This window comes from Eutrigla gurnardus, assembly GCF_963514095.1.
Source record: "Eutrigla gurnardus genome assembly, chromosome: 2".
In the NCBI taxonomy this organism is placed as follows: domain Eukaryota; kingdom Metazoa; phylum Chordata; class Actinopteri; order Perciformes; family Triglidae; genus Eutrigla; species Eutrigla gurnardus.
This window is the reverse complement of record NC_139916.1, coordinates 32,284,150-32,306,527: the sequence shown is the minus strand read 5'-3', so window position 1 is coordinate 32,306,527 and position 22,378 is coordinate 32,284,150. Positions and strand designations below refer to the sequence as shown.

The 22,378-nt window shown below is 42.5% G+C and overlaps 1 protein-coding gene across 2 annotated transcripts in view; it reads right to left on the bottom strand.

Moving 5' to 3' along the window:
* LOC311023448 (receptor-type tyrosine-protein phosphatase gamma-like) overlaps positions 1 to 22,378 on the bottom strand; it is a 605,663-nt gene that overhangs the window by 13,849 nt on the left and 569,436 nt on the right. For both annotated transcript variants that reach the window (XM_084025284.1, XM_084025285.1), the window contains exons 16-25: positions 22,177 to 22,273; positions 19,598 to 19,677; positions 18,266 to 18,400; positions 17,901 to 18,035; positions 16,731 to 16,906; positions 14,459 to 14,594; positions 12,460 to 12,606; positions 10,603 to 10,696; positions 9,742 to 9,818; positions 8,254 to 8,382 (exon numbers count right to left, since the gene is read on the bottom strand). In XM_084025284.1, coding sequence (XP_083881410.1) covers positions 8,254 to 8,382; positions 9,742 to 9,818; positions 10,603 to 10,696; positions 12,460 to 12,606; positions 14,459 to 14,594; positions 16,731 to 16,906; positions 17,901 to 18,035; positions 18,266 to 18,400; positions 19,598 to 19,677; positions 22,177 to 22,273 — 1,206 coding nt within the window. The remainder of the gene's footprint in view (positions 1 to 8,253; positions 8,383 to 9,741; positions 9,819 to 10,602; positions 10,697 to 12,459; positions 12,607 to 14,458; positions 14,595 to 16,730; positions 16,907 to 17,900; positions 18,036 to 18,265; positions 18,401 to 19,597; positions 19,678 to 22,176; positions 22,274 to 22,378) is intronic.

Sequence of the window (22,378 nt, the reverse complement as noted above, 5' to 3'; positions counted from 1 at the left end):
CGAGGCCAAAAAAAATGTTGCAATACACGATCATAAGTCTTCCTCACTCCCATATGTCCAGCTACATTATCATGAGCCATCTTGATCACAGATTGTCTATACTACCCTGGAAGCACAATCTGCTCCACTACCCCCCCAGCCAAATTCTCACCATGAGGGACCCACCGCCTCATCAGCAGATCATGATGGAAAAAATACGCTCCAGAGTAGTTTCTCACCTTACGAGAAGGCGTGGCCTGCTCAAACAGTTCTTTTAACGAGAGATCATCTTTCTGGTCCTTCACAAATTCTGAATGAGAACCAGACACAAGATCAGTTGGCCACATGAATGCTAATTCAGCATTATTACCCTTACCTGAATCACACTGGGCAGCACACCCATAGAATGAGTTACCGCACACACCGGAGATATTGACTGCTCAGGGACCTCGGAACCCTGTGCCCTTATAGGCGATGACGCACAAAACCCCTGTGAGGTCACATCAGAAGCTGATACATCAGGCCACATACATGCTCCTGCAAAATCATTGCCTAAAATGACATCAACACCATCTACTGGTAATTCTGGACGCACACCAACCTCCACGTCCCCCTGTCCCAAACTGCAAGACAAATGCACTGTATGAACAGGCACAAAAATGGTGTTCAATCCCATTCCTCTGATTGGAACACAACTCCCTGTGTCCGAGCGTGGGGAGAAATGTAAGACTGACTCCCTGATAAAAGGTATTTAATGCCCCAGAATCTCTCAATTTTGACAGGAACCTTCTCACTGCTGTCAACTAGGGACACAAAACCATCAGATATAAATGGAGCATACCCTGAATCAATTTCAGCTGCACACAACATTTTAGTTTGCATCTGATATGGAGAGACAATTTTGTCAGTACTTGACCTTGAGTTACTAAGCGGAACAGCTAACCCAGCAGATTTAGCAGGCCATGTACTAGAACCCTTTTTGGATTTTAGCAAGGGGCACTCATTCTTCCAATGACCCTGTCGCTGACAATAATTACAAGCTGTAATAGATTTGTTGCTCCAAAATATGCGTTGCTCTCCCTTTGCAGAACCCCGACTGGAATCCGATTCATCTTTCTCCCCACTATCTTTGAGTTTAAACCATTGTTGACTCTGCTCCCCAAAGATGCGTTTGTGTGTCAAAACATATTTGTCCGCAAGTACAGCCGCTTCATCAGGAGTTTTAACTTTTCGCTCATTGATATAAGTAGATATGAAGCTAGGCACCGACTGCTTAAATTGTTCAATCACAACAAGGTTACACAGTTCTTCAAAGGAAACGACACTGGATGAAGAACACCAACGACCAAAATGTGTCACTAACTCCCTTGTAAACTCAACATGAGTTTGCTTCTCTCCTTTTTTCCAATTTCTGAAGCGCTGCCTGTAAGCTTCAGGAACTAATTCATAAGCCTTTAAAACGGCTTCCTTTACAATTTTATACTCTTTGCATTGTTCTGCTGTCAATGATGCATATGCCTTTTGGGCTTTACCTGTAAGAATGCATTGGAGCAACAATGTACGTTCACTATCAGGCCAATTCTGTGCATCAGCGAGACGCTCAAACATAGAAAAAAAAGTGTCTGGGTCTTTCTCAATTTTGAAAAAATCAGCAATTCTCAAAAGCTGATCTTTAGTGCAGCTATCAAGCAATGCCTCAGAAGGAGACCGAACAAAATCATCTACTACAGAAGCCATACTGCTCCACCAGCGCAACCTGAACCAAACAAAAAGGTGCTTAGCAACAGAGGTACTTACTAAAACGAACACTGGAGCTTCCCCTACCCTAGACTAGATAATCCCCAAACCCTAGCTATATACCTCATCCCTAGTCTTCAGGTGATTACTTGCAGTGGGTGTTTATTCACTGTAAACTAGTGGGTCTGAAAAGCCCCTGCTATGCAGTTGCCCTCAGAACACCCTAGACGTGATCCCGAGCATATAGCTCCAGCTGCTTTCACCACCACATACAAAAAAAAAAAAAAACATACGTCCAGGCAGAGAGAGAGACAAAATGGCTGATTCCCACAGCTTATATAGTGTAGGAGCTCAGCCCGCATGGGTGTTACCCATTACACTGATCACCTCCTGGAAGCCTGGCAATCAGGAGGTGCCAGAGGGCTGTCACAAATAACACACTGTCTCTCTTTCCACAGTGCTGTCAGTAGTTAACATATTTATGTACAGTATGTATTGTGAGGTTAAAGGTTGTTTAGTGAACATATGAGTTCAGATTCAAAGTCAAAAACAGAAATATGGGCCTATAATTCCCGATACTAGCTGTGACACCGAAATTACATCATACATTAAAGATAGAAGCATGATTTCAAAGTGCTAGTAGTAAAAAAAAAAAAACAAGTTTAGAGTGAGGAAGAGAAAGGCTTTACTGGCAGAAGAATCCAGTGAGTGTCAGGTTGTTTCCATCCTTAACATTTCCAAGATGGCACTTCATATGAACCAGGTCAAGCAGCAGACATTGGGCACAACAAAGCTACAGATTCGCAGAGGGCAAAAATGACTCTCAACTCACTCAAATGTCACTCAACAACTGTAGGAGACATCAAGTGACCTACAAACTGAAGTGCAGAAGGAGGACGGTTGGAAACAGGCTCCTAGAGGAAGTCCTGCAAAGCCAGAAAAAAGCCTTAAATAAATGAGAAGCAAAGGAGCCAGGCTGAGGTTTACAAAGACCATAGAGGACTGGACCATAGAAGACTGAACCGTAGAGGACTGGAGTAAGGTCATCTTCTCTGATGAGTCCAACACCTGGTGGTCTACTGGTTAGACGGAGACCTGGAGAGGCCTACAAGCCACAGTGTTTAACACCCACCGTGTTATTAGGTGGAGGATGTGATGGTCTGGGGTCCTCAGGGAGACTGGAACCAGGCAGGTTTGTCTTTGTGAAGGACGTTTGAATCAAGACCCGTCCAAGGTCCTCCTGGAAGAGAAGCTGCTTCCCTCTGCCCTGAAAATGTTCCCAACACTCAGGATGGGTTCTTCCAGCAGGACAATGTTTGCACCAAGAGTGACATGAAGGGCCCTAGTTTCTTGGCGCAGCGCAGGGTGGCGCAGGGTCAGTTTGTCAGTTTGGTGGATCGCCTGCGCTGAGATGGGTGTGGCGGCGCAGCAGGGGGAGGCGTCACAGATTCAGCTTGGCGCAGCTGAAGTTTCTTGGCAAAAAGCCTCGCCGAGACGCCCGGCAGCTCCAACCTGGTCGACTCTCGGTGCAAGGCAAATTACAGCTGGCGGAGTGGCAGATTGGCTCACCGGCTTGCGCACACGTCACCAAGACCTCACAGGCAGGTTTCCACAGTTCCACGCTCCAAAAAAAATGTTGCAATACACGATCATAAGTCTTCCTCACTCCCATATGTCCAGCTACATTATCATGAGCCATCTTGATCACAGATTGTCTATACTACCCTGGAAGCACAATCTGCTCCACTACCCCCCCAGCCAAATTCTCACCATGAGGGACCCACCGCCTCATCAGCAGATCATGATGGAAAAAATACGCTCCAGAGTAGTTTCTCACCTTACGAGAAGGCGTGGCCTGCTCAAACAGTTCTTTTAACGAGAGATCATCTTTCTGGTCCTTCACAAATTCTGAATGAGAACCAGACACAAGATCAGTTGGCCACATGAATGCTAATTCAGCATTATTACCCTTACCTGAATCACACTGGGCAGCACACCCATAGAATGAGTTACCGCACACACCGGAGATATTGACTGCTCAGGGACCTCGGAACCCTGTGCCCTTATAGGCGATGACGCACAAAACCCCTGTGAGGTCACATCAGAAGCTGATACATCAGGCCACATACATGCTCCTGCAAAATCATTGCCTAAAATGACATCAACACCATCTACTGGTAATTCTGGACGCACACCAACCTCCACGTCCCCCTGTCCCAAACTGCAAGACAAATGCACTGTATGAACAGGCACAAAAATGGTGTTCAATCCCATTCCTCTGATTGGAACACAACTCCCTGTGTCCGAGCGTGGGGAGAAATGTAAGACTGACTCCCTGATAAAAGGTATTTAATGCCCCAGAATCTCTCAATTTTGACAGGAACCTTCTCACTGCTGTCAACTAGGGACACAAAACCATCAGATATAAATGGAGCATACCCTGAATCAATTTCAGCTGCACACAACATTTTAGTTTGCATCTGATATGGAGAGACAATTTTGTCAGTACTTGACCTTGAGTTACTAAGCGGAACAGCTAACCCAGCAGATTTAGCAGGCCATGTACTAGAACCCTTTTTGGATTTTAGCAAGGGGCACTCATTCTTCCAATGACCCTGTCGCTGACAATAATTACAAGCTGTAATAGATTTGTTGCTCCAAAATATGCGTTGCTCTCCCTTTGCAGAACCCCGACTGGAATCCGATTCATCTTTCTCCCCACTATCTTTGAGTTTAAACCATTGTTGACTCTGCTCCCCAAAGATGCGTTTGTGTGTCAAAACATATTTGTCCGCAAGTACAGCCGCTTCATCAGGAGTTTTAACTTTTCGCTCATTGATATAAGTAGATATGAAGCTAGGCACCGACTGCTTAAATTGTTCAATCACAACAAGGTTACACAGTTCTTCAAAGGAAACGACACTGGATGAAGAACACCAACGACCAAAATGTGTCACTAACTCCCTTGTAAACTCAACATGAGTTTGCTTCTCTCCTTTTTTCCAATTTCTGAAGCGCTGCCTGTAAGCTTCAGGAACTAATTCATAAGCCTTTAAAACGGCTTCCTTTACAATTTTATACTCTTTGCATTGTTCTGCTGTCAATGATGCATATGCCTTTTGGGCTTTACCTGTAAGAATGCATTGGAGCAACAATGTACGTTCACTATCAGGCCAATTCTGTGCATCAGCGAGACGCTCAAACATAGAAAAAAAAGTGTCTGGGTCTTTCTCAATTTTGAAAAAATCAGCAATTCTCAAAAGCTGATCTTTAGTGCAGCTATCAAGCAATGCCTCAGAAGGAGACCGAACAAAATCATCTACTACAGAAGCCATACTGCTCCACCAGCGCAACCTGAACCAAACAAAAAGGTGCTTAGCAACAGAGGTACTTACTAAAACGAACACTGGAGCTTCCCCTACCCTAGACTAGATAATCCCCAAACCCTAGCTATATACCTCATCCCTAGTCTTCAGGTGATTACTTGCAGTGGGTGTTTATTCACTGTAAACTAGTGGGTCTGAAAAGCCCCTGCTATGCAGTTGCCCTCAGAACACCCTAGACGTGATCCCGAGCATATAGCTCCAGCTGCTTTCACCACCACATACAAAAAAAAAAAAAAACATACGTCCAGGCAGAGAGAGAGACAAAATGGCTGATTCCCACAGCTTATATAGTGTAGGAGCTCAGCCCGCATGGGTGTTACCCATTACACTGATCACCTCCTGGAAGCCTGGCAATCAGGAGGTGCCAGAGGGCTGTCACAAATAACACACTGTCTCTCTTTCCACAGTGCTGTCAGTAGTTAACATATTTATGTACAGTATGTATTGTGAGGTTAAAGGTTGTTTAGTGAACATATGAGTTCAGATTCAAAGTCAAAAACAGAAATATGGGCCTATAATTCCCGATACTAGCTGTGACACCGAAATTACATCATACATTAAAGATAGAAGCATGATTTCAAAGTGCTAGTAGTAAAAAAAAAAAAACAAGTTTAGAGTGAGGAAGAGAAAGGCTTTACTGGCAGAAGAATCCAGTGAGTGTCAGGTTGTTTCCATCCTTAACATTTCCAAGATGGCACTTCATATGAACCAGGTCAAGCAGCAGACATTGGGCACAACAAAGCTACAGATTCGCAGAGGGCAAAAATGACTCTCAACTCACTCAAATGTCACTCAACAACTGTAGGAGACATCAAGTGACCTACAAACTGAAGTGCAGAAGGAGGACGGTTGGAAACAGGCTCCTAGAGGAAGTCCTGCAAAGCCAGAAAAAAGCCTTAAATAAATGAGAAGCAAAGGAGCCAGGCTGAGGTTTACAAAGACCATAGAGGACTGGACCATAGAAGACTGAACCGTAGAGGACTGGAGTAAGGTCATCTTCTCTGATGAGTCCAACACCTGGTGGTCTACTGGTTAGACGGAGACCTGGAGAGGCCTACAAGCCACAGTGTTTAACACCCACCGTGTTATTAGGTGGAGGATGTGATGGTCTGGGGTCCTCAGGGAGACTGGAACCAGGCAGGTTTGTCTTTGTGAAGGACGTTTGAATCAAGACCCGTCCAAGGTCCTCCTGGAAGAGAAGCTGCTTCCCTCTGCCCTGAAAATGTTCCCAACACTCAGGATGGGTTCTTCCAGCAGGACAATGTTTGCACCAAGAGTGACATGAAGGGCCCTAGTTTCTTGGCGCAGCGCAGGGTGGCGCAGGGTCAGTTTGTCAGTTTGGTGGATCGCCTGCGCTGAGATGGGTGTGGCGGCGCAGCAGGGGGAGGCGTCACAGATTCAGCTTGGCGCAGCTGAAGTTTCTTGGCAAAAAGCCTCGCCGAGACGCCCGGCAGCTCCAACCTGGTCGACTCTCGGTGCAAGGCAAATTACAGCTGGCGGAGTGGCAGATTGGCTCACCGGCTTGCGCACACGTCACCAAGACCTCACAGGCAGGTTTCCACAGTTCCAGGCACATTTAAATGCAATAAATGATCACAACAAACACGGGGTCCCGCCGTTCTGGTGTTGGACGGGGAATCCGGTGCAGCTGTGGAGCGCAGATGATGAAGACGGTGATGATGATGATGAATGGCCCGGGGGCTCGTGCAGGCACCGGGTTCTCGCCACCATTATGTCTACTGCTGTGCACCCTGACCCTGTTTTGTGATAGACATGCCTAAAATGTGCCTACAATAGTGATATAATATCGGCATTATAATTATGACTATGATGATTTTTCATAATATTTTCGGTGCCCCCTCAGCACTTGGTGCCCTACGCACAGCGCGTGATGCCCATTGTGGGAGCAGCGGCGCTGCTTCTGTCATTGGGTTGTCAAGTGACGAAACTTGCACTGCACCTCGCCTTGGCGCATTAAAGGTGAGGAGAGGAGCTCATTTGATTGGTGAAGATCTGAATCGGCTGTGTTAATCCCACTCCACGCCTTGTCTCCTCCTCGTCTCCCACTCACGCCTTCTCTCCTCCCTTTTTCCCACTTGCGGGGGTAGGAGTGACGGGAGGAGTGCCTGCGCCCGACTGCACCGTGCATGAAACTTGTAAAGTCTAGGTGGACACACCCGACTGCGCCTGGTGTACGAAACTAGGGCCCGAAGTCACCAAGAGCAACATGAGAGACTGTTGGAGATGCCAAGATGCACGAAAGCTGGGATTAAACATCAGGGTTATTTCACCAAATATGGTTTTATGAACTCTTCACATTAGTATTGTGTTGGTTCAAAATAATTAGGAACTGGTTTTCTTTGTATTTAAGGTCTGAAAATTCTATAGAATAAAACAACAATGTTCATTTAACTTTAAACTATAAATAGTAAATCTAGATTAACTGATATTTTTTCAGTGAACCAACCCCTCCAACCTTCCAACACCACCACTGGTTGGTCCCTCCAAAGCCTGAGTAAGGATTTACCCTCGGCTGGTACGTAGTGTCATTCTTCTTCCATGTAGTGAGGCACAGCTTTCTCTTATCGAATTAGGACCATGCACGTATTTTCTTATCATTCAGACGGCTCTCGAATCCTTAAAGTCTCATTGTTAATAATTCCATGTTTCAATTATGCCCAAGCAAAAGTAAGGCCTCGACCCATACATTAATTATTATATGTGTCTGTTTCAAAGATGTCTGTACTGTACTGTATAAATGTACTTATTGTAAGTCGCTTTGAGCAAAAGCGTCTGCTAAATGACCTAAATGTAAATGTCTGGGAAGAGGCAAAGAGATCTATTGATCAGAGGCAGGGGAGGAAACACACACACACACACACACACAGATCGTCTGAGGAATGTTCATAGTTCAGCTGATGATACAATCACCATGTTTTCAAGAATCACACACTTTTCTATCGAGTCCATCAGAGTGAGTCTGTGGTGATATTTTATAAATAAAAATATTTATTTATTATATTTTTCTGATTTTCCTAAATTTTTCTACTTATGCTGTTTGACTGTATAAATTGGGTGTGAGAGAGGGGCAAAACGCTGTGTTCCACACAGGTTAGGAGATCGCACTAAGCACAGTGTGAGTGTTTCCTACCAGTTCATGGTTGGCCGGCAGCATAACAATAATTTGTGCATTGTGGTCCCAGATCATTCTCCAGAAGTCTTTTGTAGTGTGGGGCAGAGGATGCTGGGTAATGATGAACTCATTACTCCGGTAGTAACCCTGTGAAAAAAACACAGCAACAGCTTAGTGGAAGAGTTCCACCACATTCACTTGGATTTAGGTCCAATGTGAACACATAGCATTCATTTTAGCGAGGAAATCAGAGATTCATCTGCACAGTCCAGAGTTGGATTCTTTTGAAATGACTAAACTGAGCCTTGAGGGTTAAATCTAATTTGTGTGACAGAAGACATCTGCTGGTGAAAGAAAACACTTTGCTGCTGTTAGCTGAGCTATGATGTCACACTCCACAGGACCAACAAGGAAGTGACCTCACCTGACAGCACATGACAACCTGTCTACCTGCTGTTTACAAGTGGTGGCTTATTGGTTGCTCTTAAATTCTTCGTTGTGCCTTAAAGGGGCACTCCACAACTTTAAGCATTGAGTTCAGTTACTCCTCAGCTTGTTGATAACTTTGTGGTTCAGGAGGAGCTCTTCTTTAGCTCTGAGAAAATGTCATGAAATCAATCAGCTGAGCTTCAACATTTTACAGACCCAGTGCAACGGAAGTCAGAGTGTCTTTAGCTTCTGTTCTGTGAGTATTCCCAGTGAAAAGGGATTCAGACCAAATCCTTCGCATGGAATTGTTAGAAACTAAACAGAAATGTAGAGGATCTGCAGAGGACTGTGGTTCCACAAACACCTATTACTAAAAGCTGTAGATGGAGGTCATGATATTATTGGTTGAAAGTTGTTGTTACAAGCTTACGTAAACACGCTTTTGTTTTACAGGATGAAAAAATCACTGATTTTAATATAAACATATGAAGAAATAAACATTTTGGTGACTTTTTTGTATATGATGTTAAATAGATGGACAATATGACCGGGATGGCATCTCAAAGGGTTTAAAAGGAATTTCATGTCAACTTAAACAGAAAGCTTGCCTTTCAATCTAAGTCATGCAGTAGAGGTCTCCATGGTTACGAGAGAACAAGCCTCCACCCTGAACCCAAGTAATCGCTGTCGGTCTTATTGCATATCAATACATTTAATACTAAGATGGTTCTCAGTGGACTCATCACTAAAGTACCTGGGCTCTGCTGCTTTTTAAATGCAATACCCCGACTTCATGGAAGTGCAACACTACATTTATGCACCCTTTAACTCTGTCCCTGGTTTTCTTACACGCCAGCACTAAATCACCACAATCCTCACGCTTGATGTTCTTGAACTAATCTGTGAGCTGTGTTTAGCTGATATCAACAGACACATTTTGGGATTCAGACACCACGATTACAAACCATGGGAATGTAAATGAAAACACACACGGCTGGTGATTCTGATGACCTGCTGAGTGAAACATGAAGAGGAGATGGAGGATCAATGATTGACAGAAGAGGTGGAGGTGCTGACCATGATGTAGGAGGCGTTAATGTAATCCGTGCCTTTGATGCCGGGCAAAGGTGCTAAGCCGACCCTCGCTCGCTCCACTGCACACAAAGAGAGAGAGAGAGTTCATTAGAAGAGAGCAATCACACTGAAAAACCACTATGCATGTATTCATTCACCCTTCTGCTGTTACTGGCGGGTGTAACAGTTCTTGGTAATTGCTGGTTAGTGATTCAGAGAAGTGTGGGACAGCCGGTGACTGTGTCCAGATTGTGTAACAGCTGCAGATAACAGACAGGAGCTGAATAACCATGAGAGCAGGCGCCCTGTAAACAATCCGTGTTGAGGCTGAGCTGCATACCAGAGGGCTGCTATGAAAATGAATGTTTCTCACAGTCACATTTTTAAAACTGATAGCGACAGAAATTGTAATAGTGCAACAATGAGAGCATCTCGCTGGAATGGTAGTTAAGATGGCTGCCAACAACCCTCCTCCTCAAACCATGTTACACACTTTAGTCTTAGTTGTTATTATAACAACTAATAAGTACAACTATTTTATTTTAAGTTGTGCCTGACTGGAGGCGTGAAACAAACATTAATGTTGAGCCCTGGCAGGAAAAGGAAATCACACATACTATGAGAACATGAACATCTCGTTGATGGAACAGCATAGAAATATGATTCTCTATGTATCAGTCTTCTAGAATGTTGATTCTGGGGTCAATGTCTCTAACTGTAGCTGAGTTATCATTTCCTGCTGCTGAATATATATATATATATATATATATATATATATATATATATATATATATATAAGATTATTTTTTCGGCTAGAGCACCGTTCAAGCCCTTTTTGTTATTTTTGAATTGTGTGACACTTACATGGCACCACGGAGGAATTTCTATTTTTCTCTTTGTTGCACTCCTTCTGAGCGTTGAAGCAGTCCATGAATCTGGCATTACACTGTGTGACCAACTACAACACAAGAGGAGAAGAAGAAAAGCTTACACTTCGTTATTTTTTAAAAAGCAGAGCAATCACAGCTGGAAGTTATTTAATTTCATACCCAGACCCTGAGTTTTAGTATAGACATCAAAATGTACTTACATTGTACTGTTACTGTGATCAAAACAAATGGGTCTCTTTTCATGAAGGAAATACATGTACTAATACACTTGTGCCTCACTGTGCTACAATGTGTGTGTGCCATTAATCTTTTAATTGAACAGTATCACTTCACACATGCGATTCTTCAGAAGACTATAAAGAGTTCTATGAAGAGTTCTGTAAAGAGTTCTATGAAGAGTTCTGTAAAGAGTTCTATGAAGAGTTCTATAAAGAGTTCTGTAAAGAGTTCTATAAAGAGTTCGATAAAGAGTTCTGTAAAGAGTTCTATAAGAGGCCTAGAACCTGAAAGTAACACAGAAAGCAGCTCAAGGAGTTGGTAAACAAGCACAAAGCCCAGAGGAAAAACAAAGGAGCGACAAACAATGACTGAATTTTAATCCCTTTATGACGCCATCGATTTATTACCATAACAAAGAGAGCTGTTGTTTTGCACATGCACTCCATCTGCTGTAGACCTTGGACTCCATTGTGGCATATTGTGATGAAATAAGAGGAATTATCATCTAACCCTCATCAAACCAGGGCTGGAAGATTTGGTAACACTTTAAAATAAGCAGTTATTTTATTGCTAACAATCCAAGAAATGATCATTCAAAAATCATTACTAATGGTATAATTATAATAATTATGTTTCATCAATAGTTTGTATAATATGAAATAGTTTAATTACTCATATTCAAATGAACTATTATAGCATAGCTGGTAAGAGACAATAACAATTGCATTGCATATGAACATTATAAAGTAAATTAACCCGAAAGTATTCACTTTCTATCTAAATTATGTTTGATGCAATGGATTATTATTATATTATTATTAGTATTATAAAACGTATTATCATCAGCAGCCTTAACTTTATAATAGGATCTAAATAATATATAATAAGGTTGGTTTATAATCCAATTATTAACCATTAACAAAGTGATTAACACATATCTGGTCAATAATATGTATAGATGTTTTATAAACTATTTAATAAAGTAATCTCAGTCAGCATCTCTACCTCTTCTCTTTCACCGTGCACACGCGCACACTAGTGAGTTACTATGGTTACGTGCACAATGCCAGTATGAATAACAATTATGTTCAATGAGTAACTGTAAAATGTTTATAGTTTTTTAAATAAATTAACAAAAAAAGGTATTTTCTGCATTTTCTTTGTTTGTTTTCTAATGAAAACATAACAAACCATAACCCTGACTTTTGTATACAATTACACCGCTGATAAATAATACATAAATAATACATAAATAATATTTGACTAACTTTCTAATCCATAGTCTAATTTGTATTTGCTCCAGAGAGAAGCAACATGTCTAGTTTTATTATTTGTAGTAGAAAAATGACTGAATGCAAGTAAATTTGTGTTAATGTTAATTTGTACAACTGCAAGGACAAGATATCTACACATGTGTTTCTGCTGGAGAGTTAGTCATCTGAGGCCTTTCATGTAAAAGAATGCTTGTTAGCTAGTAAGCTAACACAGTATGCTCACAGTAATAAGAGATTGTAAACAAAAGCAACCAGCCTCATGACCAGACTTGTTTTAATGTGAAAATGTCAAATGTGTTCAACGTGTATTGAATAATAAAAGCCGTCAGTCCCTTCACCTTGAACTGTTTCTCCAGATACGTGTGGCCGTTGTGTCCTGGTGTCGTGATGCTGTTGATGTAGCTATGAAGCTGGCTGGCTGCAACATCTGTTTCCTTCCCCAAGATGGCTTCCATCAAGGCATCGTGGATAAAGATGTACTGTTCCTGAGTCAGAAGACAAAAAAGAAGTTTAGCAGCTGGTATGGCAAGATAGCCCAGACCATAGATTTGCATAACAATTTTGCAATAAAATGAATTGTATGTGCAAAGGGTTTAAAAGAGTAACACTATGTATCACACACACAAACATACATTGTACACTTTCCTAAAAAGTATAAACATGCATCATGGCTTGAAGCAAACAGTTATTTACATTATTTCAAAGGACTGAACAAAATATAGCTTAATAGACGTGGCTGCAAGAGGAGAGATGAGTTCTGTTAAAAATCATTTTTCGTTTTACTTTCAGTCCAGACTGCAGATGCCCTTTACAAAGCACCTACTGTTGCATGCAGTATGCTATAGGGAGTATGACTGTCTTCCTCAGACAACGGCATACTAGACACTGGGACATACTAAATCTTTCAGCTGCTTATGCTAATAGCTAATGTTAATCACCAGCATGCTGACTATTGTTATGATTATGGTGAAAAGGGGATGTAAAGGGTTGTAGTGACAAAATACTATATACCATTTTATAAAAGCTTTATGAACTTAAGTTTACATTAGCGCAAGTGATGTGTATGCTAGCTTTTAGAATTTGTGCTAGTGATTGCTGGCAGCCAAGCAGTGGGATTCATAACTCCTTAAACGAGTGAGAATTTTTCATTGTTTCCCTTCTGCTTTCCTAATCTCGAAGTCAATGGGTTTTTGGAAATAGGTTTTTGGTTAGATGCCTGAAATAAGAGCTGTAGTTAACACAACCAAGACATGTAGATGTGTCTTTACATAAAACATGTCAGTAAATATCCCACTTGTGAATTTTGAAATGTTATGTGTCTTAAAGGGATAGTTCGGAATTTTGGACATAAGACCTATTTTTCAAATCAGCCGGTGTGTTCGAGACGTCTGGAGACGTTTTCAAGACATTTCATTCAGTTCTTCTAGTTGCCGAGTTCGCTTGTGCTATGGCTAGCGCAAGTCAATCATTCTAGTTAGCATGGCATTAAAAACAGTCTTGCCCACTCCACAGTGCACCTGAGGCAAATCAATTAAGCTCCAGCGGGGGCTATCTCGGTCTCCACAGACGCTCGTTCACGTTCTGCCCTTTGAGCATCCCTCTCGCGCAATTCTTCCTCTGTATATTCAGGCTCGTACAGGTACGGTTGGGTTTGGGTGGAAAAAAACTCCTCATCAGAGTCTTCAAAAGTTTCAGTATATTCTCCAAAAGTGGCCATTTCTGTGAGATTGAAGAAATTAGCACTGCAGGCTACTCTGCGTCTGTAGCAATGACAGCAGGTAAACAAACTATTATAGAACCGGTAACTTATTAGTGCTAGGTGATATCAGTCCGCCGCTGCCATAGCCTACTAGGAAGTATGACACGCTGCTGCTGCTGAGACATAAATCCTTAAAAATGCAAGGTTGGTTTTATTTCAAACATTCTATCAACACAGATATGTACATCGATAGTCTGTCGTTACAATGGATTTGCCTCGGGTGCACTGTGGAGTTGGTATGAGTGTTTTTAATGCCATGCTAACTAGAACGATTGACTTGCGCTAGCCATAGCATAAGCACACTCGGCAACTAGAAGAACTGAATGAAATGTCTTGAAAACGTCTCCAGACGTCTCGAACACACTGGCTGAGTTGGAAAATAGGTCTTATGTCCAAAATTCTGAACTATCCCTTGAAAGAAGGTGGTTGCTAACAAGTGGCTAAATGAGAGCACTAAAGGAGTCCACCAGCCCTATTATGTAGACTCACACTCAAGGGGCCGTGGTGTAGTTGATAGCCTAGCGTTAGCTTTGTACTTCTTTTAATACTGTGGCGTCCCTCAAATAACGGCTACAAACCTCAGTCTGGACTAGGTAGTTGCGCTGGGTGCGGATGTGTTTGAGGAAGCCGAGGACGTTAACTGTGCTCTTGTTTTTGATCTGCTGCAGCATGCTGTCCACGACGATGTACGTCCCGGTCCGACCCACTCCAGCACTGCAACACAACAAGCCAAAGACATGAAAGATGGGAGAGATGTTTAATATGAGTAAACAAGTGTAATTAGCATTTTAATGGATATGAAATTACTTTTAAATGCCTTAGTAACAGAGGGTAGAGAGCTGTCAAAAACGCAGGGAATATAGCTGTTATGTAGTCAATGTCTTTAACATGTTTTCTCATCACTATCCACAACATGTTTGAAGCACCACTTTTCTGCCCAGGTAGTGTTGTTGCTTGTGAGTGGAAATATCCATATTTGAAACCACAATATTTTGGGTATATGCATGTATGCATGTATCTACATAGAGGTAAAGCTGGTTAATTAAAAACAATCCTATGAAGAAGACATTCAGAAATTGCACAATCATTATAAAAAATGAAATGAAACAACAACAACAACAAATCCCTCAGCGTACAAGTCCAGATTTAAGAGTGCACTTGGCAGGTTCCGAATAACATTTGATGCCAGTTTGGGGCAGAATTGACATTAAAGATATATGCCTGGTCATCGAGATAGAAGAGGAGAAGAAGTTAAAATGTTGCTGCAGCTCACAGTGACTGGCTAGGTAGCTAGTTAGATAGGGAGGTAGTTAGCTAGGGAGCTACAAAGCTATAGCTTGTCCTTCTCCAGAGTGGTGTGCAGTGAGGAGGAGGGACCGTTAGACTCCGCTCTGCTGAAACAGTGTAGCATTCATGAATCTTTCCTATAGTGGAACCAGTGTAGCATTCATAGATATTTCCTATAGTGGAACCAGTGTAGCATTCATGGATATTTCCTATAGTGGAACCAGTGTAGCATTCATGGATATTTCCTATAGTGGAACCAGTGTAGCATTCATGGATATTTCCTATAGTGGAACCAGTGTAGCATTCATGAATCTTTCCTATAGTGGAACCAGTGTAGCATTCATGAATCTTTCCTATAGTGGAACCGGTGTAGCATTCATGAATATTTCCCATAGTTCAAGAGATTCAAGATTCAAAGGGTTTATTATGAACAGTAACAAAATGGTTTCCCTGTACAATGAAATTCTTCGTTTGCTGTCCATAGAATCCCAAACAATGTTACATCTAATGTGAACCCAGTGTAGCATTAATTTATATTTCCTATAATGTGATAAGACCTGGTTTACAATACAAATGTGCCCGCTTCAATGGTTGCAATGGCAACAGTACACTTAAAAATGGCTGCTGCTCTGAACATCCTGCTACCTTGATTTGAATACTCCTATTTTATTTCTCCGGTTCTGGCAGATTTGTGTTTATGTAATTATCCTGTCTGGTCAGACTGCGACTATTTTTCAAAGTGTCATCATTTGTCTGTGAATTTCACCTTTAAAATAAGTAAAATGTTGGTATGCCCTGTACAGACATGAATCAGAACTGAGCAAACAAACTATGAAAAGGAGAGGATATAATTGAAAGAAAAGCAGAGAAGTATCACTGGAGAGTTGTCTGCATGTGGCCAGCATGGCCACAGATTCAATTAACACCTGTACTGTACCACTCAGAGTTTCCCGTGACATTAAAGCAGTAGAGTGAATGTGAATGTGTCTCTGTGTCTTGCATAAATAAGTGGGAGGATGCCTTTGTGTAGATGTGCCGGTACAAAATGGTCATAATGAGTGTTGTGTCTGAAGCCACAGCGGTGAGGTGGTGAGTTATTATCGATGATCACAGTGCAGATGATAGCAGAGAAAGTCATACTCATTCCCCCCGGGGCACAGTCAGGGGACAATTGCCAGCCGTTTCTGTGCCCGCCTTGCTGTAAAAAAGGCCCTTAAATACAAGCTGACACCTGTGACAGCAGGTTCACTGACACTGCTTAGATATGTGTAGAGAACCCCAGAGGTATACATACAAAGAGTTGAATATGACTGGAGCATTGATTGGGGTATTTGTAGGGTAGAGGATGATGTAGAGGACTATGTATAAGACTATGTAGAGGACTATATAGAGGACTATGTAGAGGACTGTATAGAGGACTATGTAGAAGACTATGTAGAGGACTATGTAGAAGACTTTGTAGAGGACTATATAGAGGACTATGTAGAGGACTATATAGAGGACTATGTACAGGACTATGTAGAGGACTAAGTAGAGGAATTGTGAATTGTGTAGAGACGTTACCTGCAGTGGACAAGCATGGGTCCCATGTCAGGCATCTGGGCGGCTGAGGACCGGCGGACAAAGGTGAGGACAGGCAGGGTGTACTCAGGGACACCCATGTCGGGCCACTGGGTGTAGTGATACTGGATCACTGTCCGTTCACCCTGGGCCCGTGCTTTCGGGTTCCCCTTCCCACCCTGATGGAAGAGAAGCAGGAGAGGAGAGGATGCAGAGATGGTTGTTATTTTGGATAAAGTTAAAAAAGACAGACGACAGAAGTGTCAAGCGAGGGGTCAAAAAAGCAGAATTTACATGAACCTCTGAAGTATGGTTTGGGTCTTATATTTACTCACGGCGCATAACATTACATGGATAACATTCACATTATCCCTCTCTCTTTATACTACCAGTTCATACTACCAGTTCTCTACCCATAATGCAGCTAGTGGGTGCATTGCATACAAATTCTCACACGTCAGGAACCAAGAAGAAGCACTGACCAAGCTGCATTATTTGACAGTATGGAGAGTAAAGGCTGGATTATGCTTCCGTGATGGTTCTGCGTTGGGTTTACGTGTCGAAATGCAATTCAATGCCACACCGGGAAAGGGCGCTATGTATTTTGTAAAGACTGACCGACCGACCGAGACTCTTGGCGTATATCGTCGTAGCCTCGTTATAGCGTATTTGTTTACTTTCCGGCTTTAAACGTCCACAATTTTTCAGAACTTGGTGTTTTATTTCTTTGTGCAAAAGTGAGAAGGTGCAAACAATAAAACGAGGTGCAAACAATAAAAGTAGCCTTTTAAAAGTTTAAATGGCGGTGTTTATGAGTGGAAACCGGATAGCGGTCTCCAGCGGATGTAGTTAGCGGACCAATCACAGCCGATGCCGCTGCGTTGGTGTTGCGTTGCTGTTGCGTCGCCTCGACGCGCGTCTAGGATTTTTGGGAGGCACACGTCAGGCCCTTGCGTTGACGTAAGGGGGGTCCGCAAGGACGTAAGGGGTCCGCAAGCCCCCTTGCGTTGTGTCGACGCGGAAGCATAATCCAGCCTTAAGGACTACCAGGTGAAATACCAAGGTGCATGCTGGCAAATCTTGCAGGAATGAGGAATGCCATCAACAGAAACAGCACCTGCAACACATCACCAAGGTAACCAGCGTTGTTACTTCCTCCCTTCTCATGCTCACCTTTGTGACTTTAGCATTCCGCAGTGTGAAGCGTCGGACAGTGTAGCAGGCATGAACTTTAGTGCTTTTCAGTGTGACTACCATGTTGCCGTACTCTTCAATGTTCTCTGTTGGCCAGTACTGGTCACATTTTCTCTGTACAACAAACACACACATGAATCACATTAACTTGCTGTCAACAAATTGTGGAGGTCGATCAAGTTTTTAACCTGAAAATGTCCATTTTCAATGCATCATTTTCCCCATGAATCAAATCCCTGAGTGTTTTTTGTGGTGAGGTATTCGAACAGCAACTGCTTTTCTGTACTGACTATGAACTGCTTCCCACCTTATAACCCCCCCCCCCCAAATGAATCAGAACATACCCGGCCTTTCTCCACCAAGTTAGTGATCATGACGATGATGCAGGTATTTTGCTCCCACACCATCCGCCAAAAGTCCTCAAAGGTGGACTTCAGAGGTCCCTGGGCTGCGATGTACGCTTTGGGCTTATTATAGCCCTAATGGATGGTGAAGAGGCAGACTATTAGTTTGTCATCACGTGGCATACAACAATGCTACACTATTACATTCAATGCATTGCCTTGCATCACTCGCACAAGTTTGACCCTGGAATTTTTTTTTTTTTTTTGTGTCACTCACTCTAGAGAGTGACACAAGTGTTTCCTCCATCATGGCTGAAATCACCACTTTTGCTGCTTTGTACATGTGGAAGTCCCAGATCCACCAGGAAACCAAACTCCATCCTGTCTGAGTTCCTGACATCATCCAGAGGTCCTCAGTGGATTTCACCAAGCTGGATTCACTGGATCTAGCAAGACCCACGTGGGCTGGTTTACCACAGCTGGAGGAACCCCGAATAAACGATTTAGCTTATCTTTAATATCAATAACCAGATGAAAAGGATGCTGAAATAACTCCATCATGATGGTGATTATTATAAAGTGTGAAGTCATGCTTTGTTTGGTCTGTCTGCAAGACCACAAGACAACTACTTTTAAAATGATTGTTTTCTGAATGGAGTCTGGATTAATGGGCGCTAGCCTATGCTAACATTGTAGCTGCAACATCAACGCTCCAAATAAGGTAGTTTCGGAGATAAATACGGCAGCGTCTCTGGTTTCTCCACATAGTCTGGTCTGGTCTCTGGACTAATGTGAGCTATACTATCTAGACCTCTGGGGGACCAGAGACAGTGTCTGGTTTCTCCACTTAGTCTGGTCTGGTCTGGTCTCTGGACTAATGTGAGCTATACTATCTAGACCTCTGGGGGACCAGAGACAGTCTCTGGTTTCTCCACTTAGTCTGGTCTGGTCTCTGGACTAATGTGAGCTACTATCTAGACCTCTGGTGGACCACAGACAGTCTCTGGTTTCTCAACTTAGTCTGGTCTGGTCTCTGGACTAATGTGAGCTACTGTCGTAGACCTCTGGGGGACCACAGACACAGGAGACAACATTTGGTTCCTCCATTTAGGATTAGGACGATCTCAACAATGATAGACTTAAATGTCACAGCCTCACTCAAATGTCTCACTCAAACTGAGATTTCAACTCGCACGAATATGTGAATGAAACATATTTCACATCATCGCCCCATTGAATACAACATAATATCTGTAGATAATGTCTCGTACTCATCTCTAAAAGGATGATCACACAAACACAGATACAGTATTTGATATCTCCCTCACTCACATCCACATAGTTGCTGTTGATGTAGTCGGTGTGTTTGGAGTCCTTCCCAGCCGACCTCAGCTTCACCCTGCTGTGGTCATCTGGGGAGGAAAAACAGTGAAACAGGGGGCCTGTTTGAAAGCAACCTTAACTTGAACCCCAACACAGTGCCATGCATGTAATGCTGTAAACTTGGTGTCCTGCCAAGACGTTGGCTCCCAACCTGGAAGCACGTTGACCTTTGTGGTTGATACAATGGTCAAACTGGGTTGTGGAGCTTTTACAGACAGCTCAACAGCGTGGTACCTGCCCTTTGCTTCAGGCATGCAGTATTGCAGTCCGATAAACATCAGACTTATCTGCTTTCAGAGACAGCTAGTGCCTGTATCAGACATGTGAAATATTTCATTACACATTGATGTAGTCAAGCACCGAGCCTGTGGTGGGGTTGGCGGTGGGTTTGGGCTCTGCTCGTGGTGGAGATGTGTGTTGGAGCATCCGGTTTACCATTACCACTTGGTCCACAGGTAAAAATGACAAGATTTTGAGTGCAAATATTCTCAAACTGTAGCAGAAATTACAATACAACTTTTGGACAAAAAAAAGTCTGCATGTTTTGCACTCTGCTCAGGGAAATGAGGATTTGGGGTCCGTTAATGAATTGAATGGCCTTTGCTCTAGTGTCACTTTCAGCACCAAGCTTCTGCATATCTTAGAATGGAATATGTACTTAACATTTACTTTGGAAATTCACACTTCCTGGGGAATCTTTATCTACGTTTTGGGTAATTACACAACCTTTCCTTTCATGCCAGCATTCGGAGAAATGGTTTGCCACTTTGCTTTCACTATTCAGAATCCCAGAGGAAGAACCATGATCCACTCGCCTTCTTCTCTACAACCACCCTAAAACAAAAATGTTAGCACTCAGGGTCCAGCATAGCTTAATACCATGACATGAATGCTCCCCAGAGGAGGAATCATTTTTGGTGATTCTTTGGCTCATGTGTTTTATTTCTCTTGGAAGTAGTCATTACTGTAAAACCTCCTTTACATCTCCCACAGTGGAAAGGAAACACAACATTTAACACCGAACTAGCGCTCAATGGCGGTGCTTTTCAGTGACAATTGGACAAAAAAACGAAAACAATTAGCTTTGTGGCATTAAATAATTTTTAAGAAGTCAAAATGACATACTTGTTTCCAGAAAATATTTGTGATAGAACTAGGGCCGGGACTTTAATGCGTTAATTAAGATTAATTAATTACACAGGCGGACCGATTATACTAGAGCACCAACTAGCGTTCATGACTTCAGACAACAACAAACCACAGTGAACATGAACGAAGAAGCTGATGAGACCGCTTTGGTTAGCCCCGTGGATGGGAAATTCTTTTATAAAAAATGGACGGATGGAAGTGTCGATAAGAGCATGGTTGTGTGCAAGCTATGCAACAAGGAATTCGCATATCACCGCAGCACATCGAGCCTCAAGTATCACCTTAATGCAAAACATATAGCAGCTAGCGTGGACGCTAGCGTGGTAGCTCGCGTGGACGTTAGCCCGACTCCGAGTACAAGGACCCACACCCAACCCGCACTCCACCAGATGACTTGGTTGAACAAAAATAAACAATATTTTGTTGCTTAAGCTTATGTATTCAGTCATTATTCAATGTTATACTAAAAATCCATGTGAAAAAAATTACTTCTCACTGTTCTCAGGTCAAATATTTATATGCAATTAAAATGCGATTAATTTCGATTAATTCATTACAAAGCCTCTAATTAATTAGATTATTTTTTTTAATCGAGTCCCGGCCCTAGATAGAACACTACCCATAGAAATAAAGTAGGGCCAGTTCCTTGAATAGCCACTTGAGGCTGGTTCCAAAAGCCACTCAATCCCCATAGACCTCAAGTTCAGAGCAGAAATAAACATGATTACAGTCTGGTTTTGTTTTGGGCTCTTTGAGTGACAGGTGGGAGCCGTCTAGCTGTCTGCCAGGCGTCACATCAGCTAAGTTGGCCAGGGAACTTGACCTCTGTTTGTGTTGTTTCTGCTTCATGCAACATAACGTATGCATAATAACTGTTATAACCTTATCAGCTTTTAATGGAAAATCTGTCCTTGTTTCAGCAAACCTTGGCTAAATCCTGGAATAAAGTTTATATGGATTTTGTCTAAAAAACAATGGAATAATTTTCAGTCCTAAAACAAAAATAACAAACCAACCAGAAAATCACCAGTGATCATCATAGAACTAGTGGAGAAAATATTCACACATGAACTGTATTTCTCTTTACATATGTATATATTTCCATATATAACTCATGTCTTGCTCCACACTCACTGTAGCAGTTTAACGTCAACCGCTCAGGAGACCTAACTGAGCCTGGGAACAGCCATCATACTGCACTTCTATCACAATCATAACAAAACTAAAATGTGTGTATGTTAGGCAACATTTGTGCGTGTGTGTGTGTGTGTGTGCGTGCTATATAGAGGATAAGTCCCGCCTCTTCCTGACCTTTTTTCATAAAGAAATAAGTATGCTAGTCAACCACGAGAGATCTGTACTATCAAGTGTGTACTCACAGGCCATGATGTTGATGTATCGGTTCTTGTGCTTGTTGTCAGGGTGGTTGGAGTGCTCTGACATGATCTTCATATCAGCAGTGCACCGCTGAACCTCCTGGGGAAGGACACACATTTTTTATACTTTAATTGATTCCACATTACAAGTCAGGTTTCAGTAAGAATCAAATATTTTGAATGATCCAACAGGATAAAACAGATC